At 35.9% G+C, this 17,340-nt stretch overlaps 4 protein-coding genes across 5 annotated transcripts; 3 read left to right on the forward strand and 1 right to left on the reverse strand.

Moving 5' to 3' along the window:
• Nucleotides 1-993: 993 nt before the first annotated feature.
• LOC106343600 lies at nt 994-1,707 on the forward strand. Its single transcript, XM_013782861.1, has one exon. It carries the CDS (start codon nt 1,075-1,077, stop codon nt 1,579-1,581), a length of 507 nt encoding a protein of 168 aa, XP_013638315.1. The 5' UTR covers nt 994-1,074; the 3' UTR covers nt 1,582-1,707.
• A 3,238-nt stretch (nt 1,708-4,945) lies between these two features.
• Nucleotides 4,946-6,790, forward strand: LOC106343599 (probable E3 ubiquitin-protein ligase LUL4). The gene is made up of 3 exons (XM_013782860.1): nt 4,946-5,536; nt 5,856-6,345; nt 6,442-6,790. The coding sequence occupies exons 1-3, from the start codon at nt 5,058-5,060 to the stop codon at nt 6,565-6,567; spliced, it is 1,095 nt and encodes a 364-aa protein (XP_013638314.1). The 5' UTR covers nt 4,946-5,057; the 3' UTR covers nt 6,568-6,790.
• An 803-nt stretch (nt 6,791-7,593) lies between these two features.
• LOC106292414 lies at nt 7,594-9,428 on the reverse strand. Its single transcript, XM_013728003.1, has 6 exons — nt 9,356-9,428; nt 8,365-8,549; nt 8,105-8,171; nt 7,988-8,036; nt 7,810-7,854; nt 7,594-7,660 (listed from the first exon to the last, which is right to left on the reverse strand). The coding sequence occupies exons 1-6, from the start codon at nt 9,426-9,428 to the stop codon at nt 7,594-7,596; spliced, it is 486 nt and encodes a 161-aa protein (XP_013583457.1).
• A 1,592-nt stretch (nt 9,429-11,020) lies between these two features.
• Nucleotides 11,021-13,247, forward strand: LOC106296011 (probable H/ACA ribonucleoprotein complex subunit 1). 2 transcript variants are annotated; one of them, XM_013732053.1, is made up of 5 exons: nt 11,022-11,201; nt 11,317-11,466; nt 11,557-11,632; nt 11,762-12,616; nt 12,859-12,968. In XM_013732053.1, the coding sequence occupies exons 2-5, from the start codon at nt 11,437-11,439 to the stop codon at nt 12,966-12,968; spliced, it is 1,071 nt and encodes a 356-aa protein (XP_013587507.1). In that variant the 5' UTR covers nt 11,022-11,201; nt 11,317-11,436. The 2 variants fall into 2 exon arrangements, with proteins under 2 accessions (XP_013587506.1, XP_013587507.1); XM_013732052.1 differs by having other exon boundaries at nt 11,021-11,201; nt 11,762-13,247.
• Nucleotides 13,248-17,340: the final 4,093 nt, after the last annotated feature.

Consider the following 17,340-nt stretch of genomic DNA (forward strand, 5'->3'; position numbering starts at 1 on the left):
GGTCTTGGAATACAATCAGATGTGCATCCTTCATTGCTCAGAGTGTGAGGAACTTAGGTCTCACTCAGTCTTATGTAGCTGCTGGTCATCCAAGATGGTTGGATCATATCTATGCGAATGACAGAAGTGCATCTGGTGGTAACTAATTAGTTTGCTGATTTTTTGGTATCCGCCTTTGTAGGCGTGGATGTGTAGTTGGATGAGTCTTTCTAACCCTTTTTTGTAGTGATTGTGAAGCAAGTTGTGTTGCTTCGCTGTGTTGTTGTATGGAACCAAGTTAGTATATATATGATTTCAATTTGGGAAAAAAAAAATTTTCTTTAAAGAGAAACAACGAAGTATTTGTCGCCGTCCTTTGATTATTGGCTGGCTACCCACACACCAATTTTCACATTTTCCTTCGCCACATGAATCTAATCTGTTTCCAAATCTTTGCAATAAGTATTCTTAGATTTTATGGCTTGATATGAGAAGCATCTTTTTCTGATAAACGTCGCTGAATCTTAAATATTAAAATTGTATTTTAATGTTTTTCGTTGTTCGAAAATTTTGAGTCGAAATTATACTAATTTGGGATATAAGACTTGAGAATTAGATATGGTCTATAAGACTAAAACAAGAATGGACACTCGACTATCATGTTTACTATGGTTTTTGATTCAAGAAAAATTAAAACCAAACTGAAATATATCGGTCATTTTGTTCAATTTAATTCAGCATTTTTTGTTGGTTCGGTTGAATTTTGAATTAGATGAAAAAAGAAATTCAAAAGTGTAAAGTTTATCATAATAATATTTCAAAACTTTAGATAAGTTCGCTCGAATTGTCACACTAAATTTAGTTTTTGGTTCGACGGAAGTTCCATTTGTTCAACTTATAATTTTGGTACTACTCAATTATTAACAATCAATAGTACGAACAATATATTTTTTTTCTAATAATTCAGATTTGAACACAGTGATGGTAGTACTCTTGCGTTACTATTTAGCACACGCATATATATCACACCACAAAATCCAACACCACACTCTCGTGAACCATAAGAGAAGAAAGAGAGCAAAAAAAACGGATACGATGAAAACAACAAAAGTGAAGTTCACAAAAGAGATGATAGAGTCTATCAAAGACAAGCTCCCAAGGCTCAGCTTTCTCCTCCTCTTCCTCCGACAATGTTACGGCGGTTGTGGAGACCGGGCACACTTACTCCCTTGCTCTATCACCACTTCCTCCACCCGCTTCTGGAACCTCTCTGATCGTCCCGTGGAGCTTCAGATTCGAGTCGGGTCGATCCTTAAACGTGTCCACACTCTCAAACCGGGACGTTCCAAAAAGCTCAGGCACAGTAGCCTCCACAGAGCCTACGTTCCTGACCAGGAAGGACGTCGATGGCTGTACTACGACGACACGTGTTTACCGTACGTATGGGTTCATGAGACCGGTACGGACTTGTCAAAGATGGTGAAGCAACAGTACGTGAGTCTCGATGATCTTAGGGATTGCTCGGAGATTAGGGTTTTTAAGGATTTACAGAGAGGTTGTGTCTCTGTTGAGAAGAGAGACAGAGCTTCTGCTTTGTGTTGATTTTGAAATTTTTCATTATTGATTACTTCTATATAATTATGAGTACCACATATAATAACTAAATATGTATTTCATTGTATGAAACATGATGCATGTATCCATCTATATGAAACTCCATCTCCAGTATTGACTCTTGTTGATCTTGGATTTATTGGATTACACAATGTCATCACTAATTAGTTTCTTACTAAAAGAGGTAACTAGATCTACTTAGCTGGACTGTGTAGTAGTTGAGGAATATATATATAGTGAAAGAAAAACATTAACAAACAGATGACAGCAAGTTAACACAACTTGGTTAATAGTTTAATAGTATAAGTGTTACGGATATATTCACATGAATGGTCCATGAATAATCTTTGAAGTTTGAACTATGTTAAAAAAATCACACAAATGATCTATGAAGGGTTCATAAAAAAATTCAAGAAAGTTTCTTTTAAGTTCCTAATAGTGTGATGAAATAGTGAAGACTATTCCTCTAGGTGTCTTTGGTCTTCTTTCTTGTTGGAAAACAAATATTTAGAGAGATCTTATCTTTACACATTTCTCGATGATATCAATAATGCGTTGTGTTGTTTTTTGTTTTCTCGTTGGAGAAAGGCAACAAAACTCAGTGATGAGGTGCTTTGATGGCAGGCAAAATAATGACCTTCTTCAGATCCTCTCCACTTTGGTAGAGCACTAATAAATTAATTCAATCGTGCCATGTTATATTTTATCCGACGTCAAATGTTTGATGCACTATACTTTCGGTTTAAGCTCAACAAAGAATCAGTGCAACTTGTATGCATGATGGCTGATGAGACTTACATATTTAAAGTTCTAAAAAATCGATTTTCCGCATGAGATGTAAGTTCAGACTTGGAAAAACATAACTCTATTATAGTATCTATACATATTCTCTATAGTTGTAGAGTTGACTTTTGAGTAACATCAACACGATAGTTAGTGAGAGATTAGGTGGAAAATTTACGAAGTCAAAGTTGCCAAGAAAATTAAAAACCTAACCATTTATCTGTTTGAAAGCTCCTCCCTTGCATTATTAGCAGTACTAACCAAAATAAACTAAGAATGTGATCCATATCAGTTCCCATAGAAACATCTCTTTGGTTAAAACTATACTGTAGACAATGTATTCCGACACAGCTGTAAATACTAATTGTTGCATATTTGAATCTCACCACAATCTAAGAGTGTAACTTCAGTTATCTATATAACCGAATGAACAAAACAACAATGAAACACCATTACCAGTGGAAAGTCCGGTGAAAGTTTTGGCTACCAAAACACATTGCTGGTAGAAACATAAATTAAAAATTAGATATTTGTATATATACTACACATGTTATACCTTTTATAAACCAAAATCAATCAACAATCCGAAAATGAAAACCAAACTAGCCAGAACACATGGTTTAAGTTTCTTTGAAGGAGACCCACCACACAAAGTCTTGCAATCTGAACATTCAAGGACCATCACGGATGAGAAAGTAACAACTAAGAGGTGTATGTGATAGATCAAATCCACTTATAGTTATGGTTTTAGCAGATTTGCCTTGGGACAAAATCAAGGTACAGTCTAGGGAGCTCTTCCCTCCAAGCTTCGTTTGTATCCTCTAATTTCTCAACTTGGACTCTCTTAGCTTTTTTGGTGGCTTTTAGGTAACTAGTTTCTTTGCCCTAAATTTCCTCGTGATAGCGAATGCTTAGCCACAATATTTGCCACTATGATGAAGAACATAAAAGTTTAACATATTTATATCTATAAAAGCAAAGCAAATTGCATAGCCAAAAAAATAAATGAAGAAACAAAGGCAATATAACACTGATAAAGAAACAAAGACAATATCAATATAGATGAATAACAAACCTTTTCTTAGAAAGTATGCAAGAGTTAGTAACTCTTTTGTTTGAGAATCAAAGAGGGATATTAATGAGGCAGTTAACAAATAACAGGAGAGCTTCCTTCACATCACTGTGCTGAAGATTGGTGCCTTCATTAGCTTTGTTCAAGTAAGACACAATTAATGTAGTTTGTCATTTGTCGAGTCACATAATCAATGTGTGTGCCATCCTTGGTCTTGGCTATGCAGTTGAAAAAATCTGACTTTTTATAACATAAGTAAACACATCATTAAGAATTTCTTTCTTTTTTTAAATTACATACATGTTGAAAATTTCTCTCACTTAAACTCATATAAATCTGTCATCTTTCATTTCAATCCATATATACCATAATTCACACAAAAATCAAAATATCAAAACAAATTTGTAAGACACATATGGTATTTATTGCAGTATAGATGATTAAGAATGAGTTTTCATACAACAACATACCTTTCCTTGGCTGGAGTAAGGTATCGATCAACAAACTGAGAAAATGATTTCAGTTCGATTTGTTTTCCATTTAGCATAACCTTCACCATGTAATGCCCCTTTATCCTCCTGAAACAACTAGTGATCTCAAACACTCTTTTACTCATCACCGCAACCACGTCCTTGTCTAAACAAGCCATGGCGAATATTATCTAGTTTAAATCCAGTTTGAAAGAGACTTTCGTTCAGCGTTCACTCTTCTTCTTGCAGACCGTTATGATTGGTTCAATCTTAGCTGTCATACTATCTTTAAACTCTTAAGAAAATCATTACATGAGATCAAACCATCTCATAATCGAAATACATGTTAATGAATAAAGAACCAAATCCACATGAAAGAGGAATACCTGCTTGTAGTGTGTCTGTTCTCCAGCTCCATCTACAGTTTTTCTTTGAAAGCTATCCATTTACTTTTTGAAAGCTTCTCCACTGAATTATTAGCAGACTAGCAGTACTAACCAAAAGAACAAAAAAACAACTAAGAATGTTTGTTACTCAATGGTTGACACGAGATTCTATATCAGCTCCCACAAAAACATTTTTTGTTTGTAATTTTACTGTAAACAATCCATTCCGACACAACTGTAAATACTAATTGTTGCATATTTGAATCTCACCACAATCTAAAATTGTAATTTCATCGTAGTTATTTATATAACAACAATAAAAAACCATCAACAATATTACATATTAAGTTAGTAAAATTATTGTTGTTAACACTATCAATATTACAACAACAAAACATTTGGCTACCAAAACACATTGCTGGTAGGCAAAGAAAACTAAGAATTAGATCATTGTATAAATATTACAGATTAAGTTAGTAAAATTAACAAAATACAATAAGATTATGATAATGAATGATATTACCCTTTCATAAACCAAAACCAATCAACAAACCAAAGCTAAAAAACAAACCGAACAGAACACATGTTTCATCCCATCGGTTTTAAAAAAAGAAAGACAAAAGTAAAAGAAAAACCAAAAAAAGTCAAAAAGGCATCACCAAATCTCAACACTTCAACTACACATCTGTCTGTCTTCCAAATCTTTTTTCTTCAGTTCTCTTCTGCTTTTCTGTCTTGTGACTCTTATCACCGATGGGAATCTCCTTTAGCACCAACAGAAGACGACAGAACAACCGCCGTCACCTCCTCCACCACCATCCTCCACCGCCTTACTATTACCTCGATCCTCCTCCTCCTCAGCCGCAGCCATTTCCACCGCATTATGACTACAACTACTCCACTTACCACATCCCTCCACCTCTACCACCACCGCCACAGATCAACTCTTGTTCCTACGGTCATCCTTACCATTACTACCCTCAGCATCCTCAGTATCTCACCACAGCTCAACCCAACTGGTGGGGTCCAACGATGAGACCTGGATTTGTCTGTCCCCCTCAGCCTCAAACGCAAATGCAGCCTCTTCCACCTCCTTACGTGGAGAATCAGAACGCCAAGAAGGTGAGGAACGATGTCAACGTGCATAGAGATACGGTGAGGCTCGAAGTAGACGATTTAGTCCCTGGCCACCATCTAGTTTCCTTCGTCTTCGATGCCATTTTTCACGGCAGGTATATAATATTCCTCGATCTGGCTTTGTTATAAGTTGATCCATGACAATTAGCATGAAATGTGATTGAATTTTTAGGTGTTACAGTCATAATGGTTGTTCAAAAAAAAAAATAGAGTCATAATTAGGACGAAATTATATGATTTGTATTGATCAATGTTAAAAAAAAATCGCTAGGCATTAGTTAGACGGTTTATCTCATTATTTTTTTAATGCGTAGACGGAATCGTCTGAAAAATGTTTCGGTTAGGTCCGATTTTTAGAACAATGGTATTGATCAGTTTAAAGATTATATTGAGACTTCTCATTTCATTTTTCAGTTTCACTATCACCTTCTTTGCAAAGGAGGAACCAAACTGCACGTTTATCCCGCAGTTTCCAGAGGTTTATCCACCGACAAGGTTCTCTTTTCAGAAAGGTCCTGGACAGAAGTTTCTACAGCCTTCAGGGACAGGATCCGACCTGAGCTTCTTCGCTCTTGACGATCTTTCAAAACCTTTAGAAGAAGATGTGTACCCGCTTGTTATATCAGCTGAGACGTTAATCTCTCAAAATCAAATGTCAGAGCAGTCATCGGTTCATAAGCAAGTCACTCAAGCGGTTCTTGAGAAAGATAGGGACGGATCTTTCAGAGTGAAAGTTGTGAAGCAGATTCTTTGGATCGAAGGAGTTCGGTATGAACTTCGTGAGCTGTATGGATCGAGTAATCAAGGTGCATCCTCGGGGTTAGAGGACAGTGGTTCGGGTAAAGAATGTGTTATCTGCATGACTGAGGCTAAGGACACAGCTGTGCTGCCTTGTAGACACTTGGTAAAGCTTTTTTTTATACAATTAAGTTTCAAGAGAAGTGCTTTCGAGTTTGCTTTGTCCTGACGTCTAATAGTGTCTTTACGTTGGTCTTTGCAGTGCATGTGTAGTGACTGTGCGAAAGAATTGAGGCTTCAGTCGAACAAATGTCCGATTTGTCGACACCCTATCGAGGAGCTCTTAGAGATCAACGTGAACAGTAGTGATGAACAGCACTTTACTTGAAGAAGAAGGTTTTCCCTTTCTTTTTTTGGAAGTCTTCTATATCCGAATATGTGTTTTGGATCATTGTTGTGTAACTTTCATACCGCATATAGATTTGTTTGTGTTAAAGATTTGTATGTGGAAAATATAAAAATTAGTATATGTATAGCTATTGTGCTAGAACAGCTTTCATGTATTATCTTTGTCTTCTTGGATAAATTCCACACACTCTCAACAATCAACTCTGTGTGTAACTGAATGGTTTTGTAGAGTTACTTAGCTATAATTCTACAAGAGTTTGTTATAATTATATACTTTCATATGTTTGTTATCATTTAACCCTTTTCTCGAGAAAGTCAAAGATTATTAGAGAACATTAAAAACTTTGGTCTTATGCATAAACTCAAAAAGAAGAGAGATTAAAACATTAGCTGAAGCTGAAGAGGAAGAACATTTTCTGCTTTTAGCCTATTAAGCTATAAATTTAAAACATTCATTGGAGAAAAGCTGGCGGATGAAAAAGAATGTTTCCCACTGAGTTTATGCTTAAAAGTAAAAAAAAAGGTCCCTTTGAATAAATTAAAAAAATTGTAGTTCCATTCTTTTGAGAGAATGTTCGAACTTTTTTGAAATGAGAAAAGTCTTCATTTTGATTAGTTATATGTTGGTATTAGCGAGTTTAATCAGAACTTTGGAGCTTAGAGCATCATTATCCCAAATACTCATTTAGGGTCTCTTAGTTATTTTTTAATAATTTTAAGCAATAAATGGGTGTGAAGAGACTTCGTTAAGAAACCCGAACAATTATGTGTTCCAATGCAAGTCTCTTAATCAAGGGTTTTTAAAAAAAAAATCAATTTTTTTTTAATATCGTATGTTACTAAACATTTTTAATTTCAAAAATATTTTAGTAAAAAACGTTTCACCACAAAACATTTCACCACAAAACATTGCGTCACAAAAGAAGAAGAAAAACATCAGTTATAATCAAAACCTCTATGTACGAGAGATAAGTGATCCAAGTCCATGAAAGCTAATAATGACTTGTCATGGAGGACGGAGAAGCTTGTTCACAGCCGTGTCAAGAACATCCATATTTCTCCTCAGGTGCTTTTTGTAGATTGATTTATCAAGGAATTGTACAACAATTTCCAACTAAAACCATAATTAACAAAGCTTTGAGCCAAACATGGTTTGTATTTGTCTCTCTGTGTACAACACTCAACAACATGGTTGACACGCAAAGAACTATATCAAGGATACAACCGAGCCGCCAGAGTATCAACGCCTTTAATTTCCTCGTTTAATCTGCACATTTGAACCGAAGAAGAACTCGTTCACAAATCACAACCGTGAGTGTATTTAAAATTTAATTAACCGACGATATGAAGCCACATATTTGGATTTTGGAAACATATTCGGTGTTCGCTACGATAGGTACCTGAGGCAAGAATTGATGTAGCGGTTCCCTTTAGTGGATGCATCTAGAGCTGTAAAATTCACAAAACAAAAGAAAAACAGTTCAAGTTGATTGTTCATTCATTCATACAAAAGTTACCGGTTTCCTGAAGGCGTCCAGCTGCATCTCCAAAGCAAGTCATGTGATCAACTGAGCTTCCTGTAGCCTATTACACCATTAGCCACACAAACAAACAACTCTAAGCAAAGAGATCAAAAGCATCAAACTTTGCAATGTTTACATCGGTCCACGGACAACTAGAGATGCGATCAGATCATTACAGAGCTCAAAACATGAAGACAAACAAGGGCCCTGATGAAATCTCCTATAACCCAAAAAAATTGGTTCTTTATTCTAACCTCAGAGAGAGTCGATCGGAGGGAAACGAAGAGAGACGAGAAGCTCTCCGCGATTGCTTGTGAATCCTCCTCCACCGTAGCAAGTGTTCCCAATATCTCCCCCTGATTCGAAGAAGACGGCTCCAATCTTCCGCCGCTGGCTTTCTTCGACCCAGATTCCGCATCCACCGTCCGGTCCACATCAACTCAGCTCCGGCGTCCATTTTCCCAATAGTAATTCCGGTGGCGTCACCAAACACCCTTTTCGATTCGTCTCTGAAGCAGGCGAATTTTGGGAACCAGAGAGAGAGACAGAGCACGAGAGGAAGAACTTGGTGATCGGTTTTTTTTTTCCTTCTCATCTGAGCACGACCCAATACACACTTACCACGTGTCCTCTAAGGCACGTATCTTCTGATCCTAAATTAAGAGACGTTTGTTGTTTTAATTGGCATTTTTCTTTTTCTTTTAATCATTATTTGTCTTAAGAACCAGGCTAAGATACAGGGATAATGATGCTCTTATGGACAACGAATGGTAAATCTCCCTCCCCCTCAAATCTCTCAAACCTCTGTTTCCTTGGGTACTTTGGAGCTTATGGACAAGTAGGAACCAAATGGAATTTGAATAAAAGATTTTTAATGAAAATAAAGTTATCATAAAGACTATCAAAGATGGCCGAGAATGACAATTGGCTCAGCCTCTCAAGCCTTCGACAACAACATCAAAGCCCCCCCCCCACCCATCTCAGAACCGTCGTCTTGTGACCGACCTAAAATACAACCGTGCAATGTTTCTCTAACGGTGCTTGGGATGATGCGACTGGTAGGGGAGGAATGTGATGGATCACAAAGAGCCAGTCAGGTGCTACACTGCTCCAAAGCTTTTCTCACCGGCGCTTCGTCGCCTCAGCTATGGTAACAGAAGCACTGACCATGAAAGATGCCATCTCCTATGCTATTAATGCATGTTTCAAAGACTTATTTTGTGTCACAGATTGTAAAAGTCTCACGGATCTCATCACATGAAACTCTTCTGTGACTGTTATTTAAGGCATCTTCCACGACATTGGAGTGATAAGTCATCCTTGAACTCTATCTCCTTTTCTTTTATCCCTCGTACTCAGAATGAAGCTGCTGATAGATTAGCTAAATCAGCCCTTAATGTATCCCTTAATCCACCTTTGGTGTAAACTCTTTTCTTTTGATGCAAGTAATGAAAGGTTCGACCCAAAAAAAAGCTAGACTAATCTGAACTATATATAGATAATAATCATATTTACTAACAGTCAATTGGTTGATGTAAATTGTTTTTCTTATAGAAAGTTCATGTATTAATTTTTTAATCTAAATATGTAAATTGTTTTATCTCCATACTAAATGACTAAAATAAATTGTTATCAAGGATGACGTCGATGAGAAATATTACCTTTTAGAGTCCCAAACGTACAATAATTCACTTTCCCAATATATGAGACTGAAAACGAATCCAAAGGAAAAGATTGTAGCACGAGAAGAGAATCGGACAAAAGCTTCAAGAGAATATAATGTCATTTTGTGAATAAGAAGAAGAAGAGCCATGTCATGTGCAGAGACACTCATGTGATCAACAGCTATTTAGATTAGGCAAAACTTCAAACGACAAAAACCAATTATTAATCTCAACATGCCAGTTTTTTTAACCCAATGTTTTATTGGAACTTTCCGAATGCATATTATGCTTCTTATAGTTTAATTTTTTGCTATCAATAATTGAAGAACCATCATATCAAACAAGGGTTAGAGATCCTAATCTTAAAATTTTATATTATTTGATCAGATTTAGTCAAAAACGTGATAGTAATAAAATCAAATAAATACAAGTATATTTCACCGAGAAAACCATTCCATTCTTTTTACCAAAGGAAAAATCATTATATTTTTTAGACGATCAACTTTATTTTAGGTCACTTTAAATGCTCATCTATATGAAAAATGTGAATTCTTAAAGATAGTATTATTATAAGCCAAAAGGAAAGAAAAGATAGGCAAGAGAGTTGTGTTTCATGTTATGTTTAGGCTTTAACAACAACAAGGAGCAATGATAGTGGTAAATGCGTCGAAGAAAAGTATCTGAAAATAAAAATGTATATCGTAGCTAGAATAATGAATGTATTATCAAAAAGTAACTGAGATGTACAGTTTAAAATAAGAGAAACCTATTGAGATCTGGCAGAAAACGTGATTATGTCTACAATAGTATATGAAATACGAGGCCTTCATCATAAACCCAGACGGCCAGACCCACTCTCCGTTTTCTATTCTTATATTATAACCAAATTTGTTTTTCAATGTAGACTTCTATTTAACACTTAATTTCATACAAGGTTGTTTTTTCGTTACAAGTAATATTTTATAATGTATTCAGCTTATACTAATTACCAGAATAATTGCGGATATTTGTTGTGTTTGGTATAGTTTAACTAATTTTCTATCTTGTCATTCGTTTTTTAGGTTTTCCAACCTATAGTTGTGATTATATATATATAAAAATTAGAAAATTAGAAAATATACCACATGTTAATTTAATAAAAAAATTGAAGTTTCTCTTATTTAATAGAAAGAATTGCGTGAAATATTTTTTTTTTGTCTAAGCTTAAGCTAACAAAATACATAAGATAATATTATACTATTGTTCACTTCTTTCTTCTATTAAACCGAAGCAGACTTTGCTCCAATCTCTCTCTCTCTGACTCTGAAAAAGATGAAGTGGAGAAGTTAATGTTCACCAACTTGCTGCAAAGTCTAAAACTTTCTTCCTTCTTTCAAGTTCTTCTCGCATTTCTCGCGCTCTCTGTTTCTTTCTTGTTTTAAGGAAAGGTATCTTCCTCAGATGTCACATAATCTGAATATTTTTGTATATGCAGTGATGTGTTCCCTTATTGTGTCCTTGAATGTGCTAAAATAACATTTTCTTGGTTTTTATGTTGTCCAGATTTTAGTTTGGAAGTACAAGGAGTAGTCTTCTCAGATCTGGTAATAAAGAGAGAGAAAGAGATTTGAGTTTCATCAGTACACTAATCTTTTTTTATTTCACCATACTGTTGAGGAAAAAATGAGTAAAGAAGAGTTTATGAAGATCCAGGTTCGTTTAACCGATTCTTTGATTCCTTCTGAATATTATTTTTTTCTAACAAAATAATCTTCTCATGAATCTGTGAATTTTTATTTGTAGACTTGTGTTCTTAAAGTGAACATACACTGTGATGGATGTAAGCAGAAAGTCAAGAAAATCTTGCAGAAAATCGAAGGTAAAAGAAACAAAAAATAATCAAACTAAAAAAATCTCGTTTGACTTTCTTAAGATTTTTGTCAAGATTGTTGACCAAAAGTCTTTGAAACTCATTTTGTGTTTTGTCTGAAACAAAAAAAAAACTCAGGTGTTTTCACGACCAAGATTGATTCAGACCAAGGGAAAGTGACTGTCTCCGGGAACGTAGATCCTTCAGTTCTCATCAAAAAGCTTGCAAAATCTGGTAAACATGCCGAAGTCTGGGGAGCTCCAAAGGGTAACAACAACAATCAGAATCAGTTGGCCAATCAGATGAAAGGGATGCAGATAGACAATGGAAAAGGTGTCGGTGGAAAGAACAATAACAACAACAATAAAGGTCCAAAGAACGGCGGTGGCGGTGGAGGAGGTGGAGGAGGCGGCGGAGGTAACAGTAACGCGCCGAAGATGGGACAGCAACTGAATCCACAACAGATTCAGCAGCTTCAACAGATCCAGAAGATGAAAGGGTTTCAAGATCTGAAGCTTCCTCCACAGTTGAAGGATTCCAAGGGCGCTGCTCCTCCTCCGAACAAGAACCAGAAAGGAGTGAAGTTTGATGTTCCTGAGGATGATGATGATGATGATGACTTCACTGATGACGACGAGTTTGATGATGAGTTCACTGACGATGACGACGAGTTTGATGACGACGAGTTTGGTGATCTCCCTCCTCCGTCTAATAAGATGAAGCCTAACATGATGATGCCTAACGCTCAGCAGATGATGATGAACGCTCAGAAGAACGCTAATCTTGGCGGTAAAGGTGGTCCCGGCGGTGGAAACGGCGGCGGCGGCGGTGGTAAAGGTGGTCCCGGAGGCAGTGGCGGTGGAAAAGGTGCTCCTGGTGGCGGTGGGAATCAAAACCAGGGCGGAGGCAAGAACGGTGGTAAAAACGGTGGTGGTGGCGGTGGACATCCACAAGATGGTAAAAACGGCGGTGGTCCAAACGCCGGAAAGAAGGGTAATGGCGGCGGAGGTGGAGGTGGAGGTGGTGGACCCATGGCGGGAGGACTGCCAGCCGGTTTCCGTCCCATGGGAGGCGGAGGACCACAAAACATGAGCATGCCAATGGGCGGTCCAATGGGTATGGGTGGTCCGATGGGTAATATTCCGGCGGTTCAAGGATTACCGGCAACCGGTCCAGGCGGTGGTGTACCACCAGGTTATTTCCAAGGAGCCGGGCCAGACCCTATGCAAATGCAGCAACAACAACAACAGCAACAGTATTTAGCAGCGGTTATGAACCAGCAACGTGCCATGGGAAACGAGCGGTTCCAACCAATGATGTACGCAAGGCCGCCACCGGCAGTTAACTACATGCCACCGCACCCGCCGCACCAATATCCAAACCCGTATCCGTACCCGTATCCATATCCACCTCATGGGAATGATCAGTACTCTCATGTCTTTAGCGATGAGAACACATCAAGCTGCGATATTATGTGAGATTAAAAATTATCCAGAAATAAAACTTGTGTATCCTTTCTTTTGTCTTCAACGGATCAAATCCTAAGTTCTATTTTAGGTTGTTTGTGTTTTCCAAGTTTGTGATAGTTTTGTAGAATTATAATATATGATCAAGTTATATTGAAGTTGTTTTCTCCTTTCATGGTGACTTTTTATTTGCTGATCAATAAAATAACGAACATATGGAATTGCGATGTGCAGATTTGGTAGATACCAAATCATGATTAGATATGAATATTCATACGTTCGGTATTTGTTAACATATTTTTATATTTGACAAAAGTCGTATAAAATAAGAAGATACGGAGTCATAATGGAATTGGAGTTGTGTCCCACGGACTACATAATAAAGATCCTTTTCCTCCACTATATATGGATCTTGCTTTAATTTCTTGTTGTTGTTATTAATTAGTTCTGAATTAAATAAACGAAATAATCTTTTTTTCTGCAGTGTTAGTTTAAGGTAAAAAAAGAAAGTGCTGAGGAAAAGTCAGCCTATTGGTTGCATTTCTAACTGGAAAGTTAAAAAGGAAAACTCTTTTTTTTTGTTAGTGGAAAAAAAAAAGAATACTCTTTAAAGAAGAAAAACAAGGTAAATAATAATCTGACTACAACGACGGATAACTAATTTTGTGAATAATAATAACAAGAACTGAGTCGTGATCACGTTACATTTGTCTACCTAGTACATAAAAACTGGTCATCAATCTCTATCACAAATTCACGTCCGACGTAACCGTTGTTAGTCACGGTACACTATTGGGCGGTGTGGTTATTGGTTAGCTTATCGATCACTATAGAGAAACCAAATCAATAACAATCATGACTTTACTCCACAAAATATTAAAAATTATGCGTTATGTGGAGTGATAGTCTTCAATCTTTACTAGTTAAGTATTCAAACTTTCTTCCAAGACTAAACATAGGAGATAAAGAGAGATACCATCATCATCATGCATGCATGATCATGATCATGATTATATATCATGCATGATGTCACATTGATGATAATGGGGCCCGCCTAGAGAACAGTTGAAGGAGTTAAATGAAAGGCTATGTGGCAGCTAAGTGTAGCGTCAGTAGAGTTGTTCAGAAGTGCGTACGTCTTATCTTCGCTATGCTTCGTTTACATAACACACAAACTTACTGATGCAGATTTTTTATTTGGATTCGCCTTAGATTCTGCTTATTACGCTTACATTTTTTCTTTTTGGCTGCTGCTTATTACGCTTACATTTTTTCTTTTTGGCTGACATACTTTTTTATCTTGTATAGATCTATTTTCTCATGCTGATATAAGAAATACATACACGCAGATGATGTATCAAACATGAAATACATATACCGACAAAAGCAAATTGAAGTGATTTTTTTAACTATACTGGGAATATATGAAAAACTACTAGTGATTTGATCCAATAAATACACTATATAGATATATTTTCCTGGATGTATTTTTCTTATATTGAAATTTATGTTTCCAAAGATAAGAAAAAATATAAAAATACATGGAAATGAAAAAACATTTATATGATCAGATGTAACTTTTAAACTTGAATGTTTTCTTTTCTTACAAGGTTGTCTTGTTACCTTTACAAAAACTACTGAAATTTCTTTAAATACTTCTTTTGTATTGTATATTGTATAGTAAAGTGTGTTCAGGGTATCCTATACTTTTCCAGTACTCTGCATTGATTAGATCCCCCGAAATTGAGCTTTTAGAGTTGAAAAGTGAAGACAAGTAATAAAAGTGAGCGACAAAGTGTGCGAGCAGCTCGAGATTCGACATTTGTTCATCCGTCGTTTGGTTTCAGCTCTAATTCTATCCTCCAGCCTCGGTTACTCTTGTTTCTTAATCATAACCCTGTACATGTATTTGACAAAACCACCCATCATTTTCTCCTTTTCCTCTTTTGGGCCAATAGTTGGAAATTACACCCCTTTTTTTTTATCAAAGCAATTACACCTTTTTTGGTCAAAGCAATTACACCTTTTAATTATTTATTTACTTTCCTCCTTTTGTTATCGACATCTCACTGAAATTATTTAGCCGATAATATCATTAATGTGTTGTCAACTCAGCATCGTGAGTGACTTGTTAATCATCCGCATGTTTAAGCATGTAAACTCTGAATCTCAGCCGTTCGATTAGCACTAAGTTTCAAAACTAAACAATGATTAGAACCAGGCTCAACTAGTTTTGTTTTAATAATTGTCGAGCACCTGATTTACCCATTTTCACCATCTTCAATCATTACACAGCGTCATATACAAATTCCATTTTGTTGATAAATCCTAAATTCATCACGTTGACAAAGTTTTTAAAAAGATGCGTTTTGAATATCAATCACTATTTAAGGAATATAAAAAGTTATATAGAAAGATGCTTTACAAAAGTAAGTTACTGGTCCAAATTTGAAAATCTTACTATCTCTCCTCTTGCCTTCTTTTGCTTGACATTCACTGTGTTTGTCCATATTCCTCAATTTATTCCCAAGCTGATATATGTATAAATCCTTAGTTCGTGAACTTGATTAACATCAAAGTTGATGAAAATTAAGATTGAATTGCTCATGTGAAGGTAGCATCAGAAGCGAGCAAAGACCACTTTAAGGCTTTACTGCCTAAACTTAACCTTGATGACAAATCAATAATTGAGCCACACGCTTTCTCACATGCATGTTAACTAATCTCCTCTACCTAATAATCCTCATTAACGAAGTACTAGGAAATTCAACAATATTCTTTTTTTTTTTTTTTGTCGAAATTCAACAATATTCATTTATTAAAGGCTTTACTGGCTAAACATAGAGCAACTCCAATGGGGTTCTACCCATTGAAATTCTAAATTTACATATATTATATGTATATATTGTATATGTGTATGTAGTTGTGGGGTTCTAAATTTACATATATTATATGTATATATTGTATATGTGGGATTCTATCCATTGAAGTTCTAAAATCTCTTAAAACAAATAATGTACTCCATAACTATATACATATATATAATATATACAAATTTAGAATTCCAATGGGTAGAACTCCGTTCGAAGGAGGTGCTCTTAAAATACCTTGTTGTGGGTTTTGCTGTTCACTTGATTATGCAAATTGCAAATGGACACCGACACTAAAATCCAAGAAGAATGTGGGTGTATTCAAGAAGAATCTACGCATATAAGCTCGTACACGTTTTTATATGTAGACACAAAGAAATTCAATATACAAGCTAATTAGTAACGGCCGAAAAGTTAAGGGTGTGGGTGCTAATATCATTTTTCGTTTGTATATATCCACTAAAGTTTAGACTCCTTATAACGAAATTTGAGCGAGAGTGAACAGAAGGACACGAGCGCGGTCACCGGCGCAAGTAAAACATATATAAAAGTAGGATTTAGAAAGAACATGAGTTTAATAATGATAGGAAGTGAGATTTTTTGTTGGGTCAATATTGATTTATGTAAAGCATATAAATAATATTTGTTTAGCAACTCAAAATGTGGCACATTTTGGGATAATGATCAACATTATGCTCGTTCTGCATTAAATAATACATTATATGTTCATGCGTCAATTATTATGTATCTTACCATTGTATTAAACCTATTATTTTATGATCCAAAAGACTTTGTTGTTGTAATGTGTATGATTGACTCAGTAATGCGTCCATTAATGTATAACTGTTATAAAAGAACTGAAATTTTATTATATCGCAGGAATTTAAATAAGGGCAAAATTTTATACCCGTACGAAGAAGATAACACTGATAAGAAGAGAGGATGTATTATTAAAGGAGAAGGGATGGTGTAATCGTGTTTTTACAAATGATCGAAAACTCCGTATTTATAGAAGAAAAATTACTGTGCAAATAGTGACAGTGGGACCCACATCTTTAATTATTTCAACATTTTCGGCGTTGGAAATGTCTGACTTTCATAACACTCCCCCTTGGGGACCGGTGTCACTCTCCGCTCTCACTTAACGTCTTTGTTGCCTCGTTAAAAACCTTTTTAGGAAAACCCAATGGGAAAAACCATAGTAAGGTAAAAAGAGTACAACTACGTAAGCTCCCCCTCGAATGAGCAGTCATAGATCCTTCTGATGACGCATTCCAATGTTACGAACATGTTTTCTGAATATCGAAGTCGGAAGTGATTTTGTGAAGAGGTCAGCTGCATTGTCGCATGATTGGACATATCTTACTTCAATCTCTTTCTT

This window comes from Brassica oleracea, chromosome C5 (genome assembly GCF_000695525.1).
Source record: "Brassica oleracea var. oleracea cultivar TO1000 chromosome C5, BOL, whole genome shotgun sequence".
Taxonomy (NCBI): Eukaryota; Viridiplantae; Streptophyta; class Magnoliopsida; order Brassicales; family Brassicaceae; genus Brassica; species Brassica oleracea.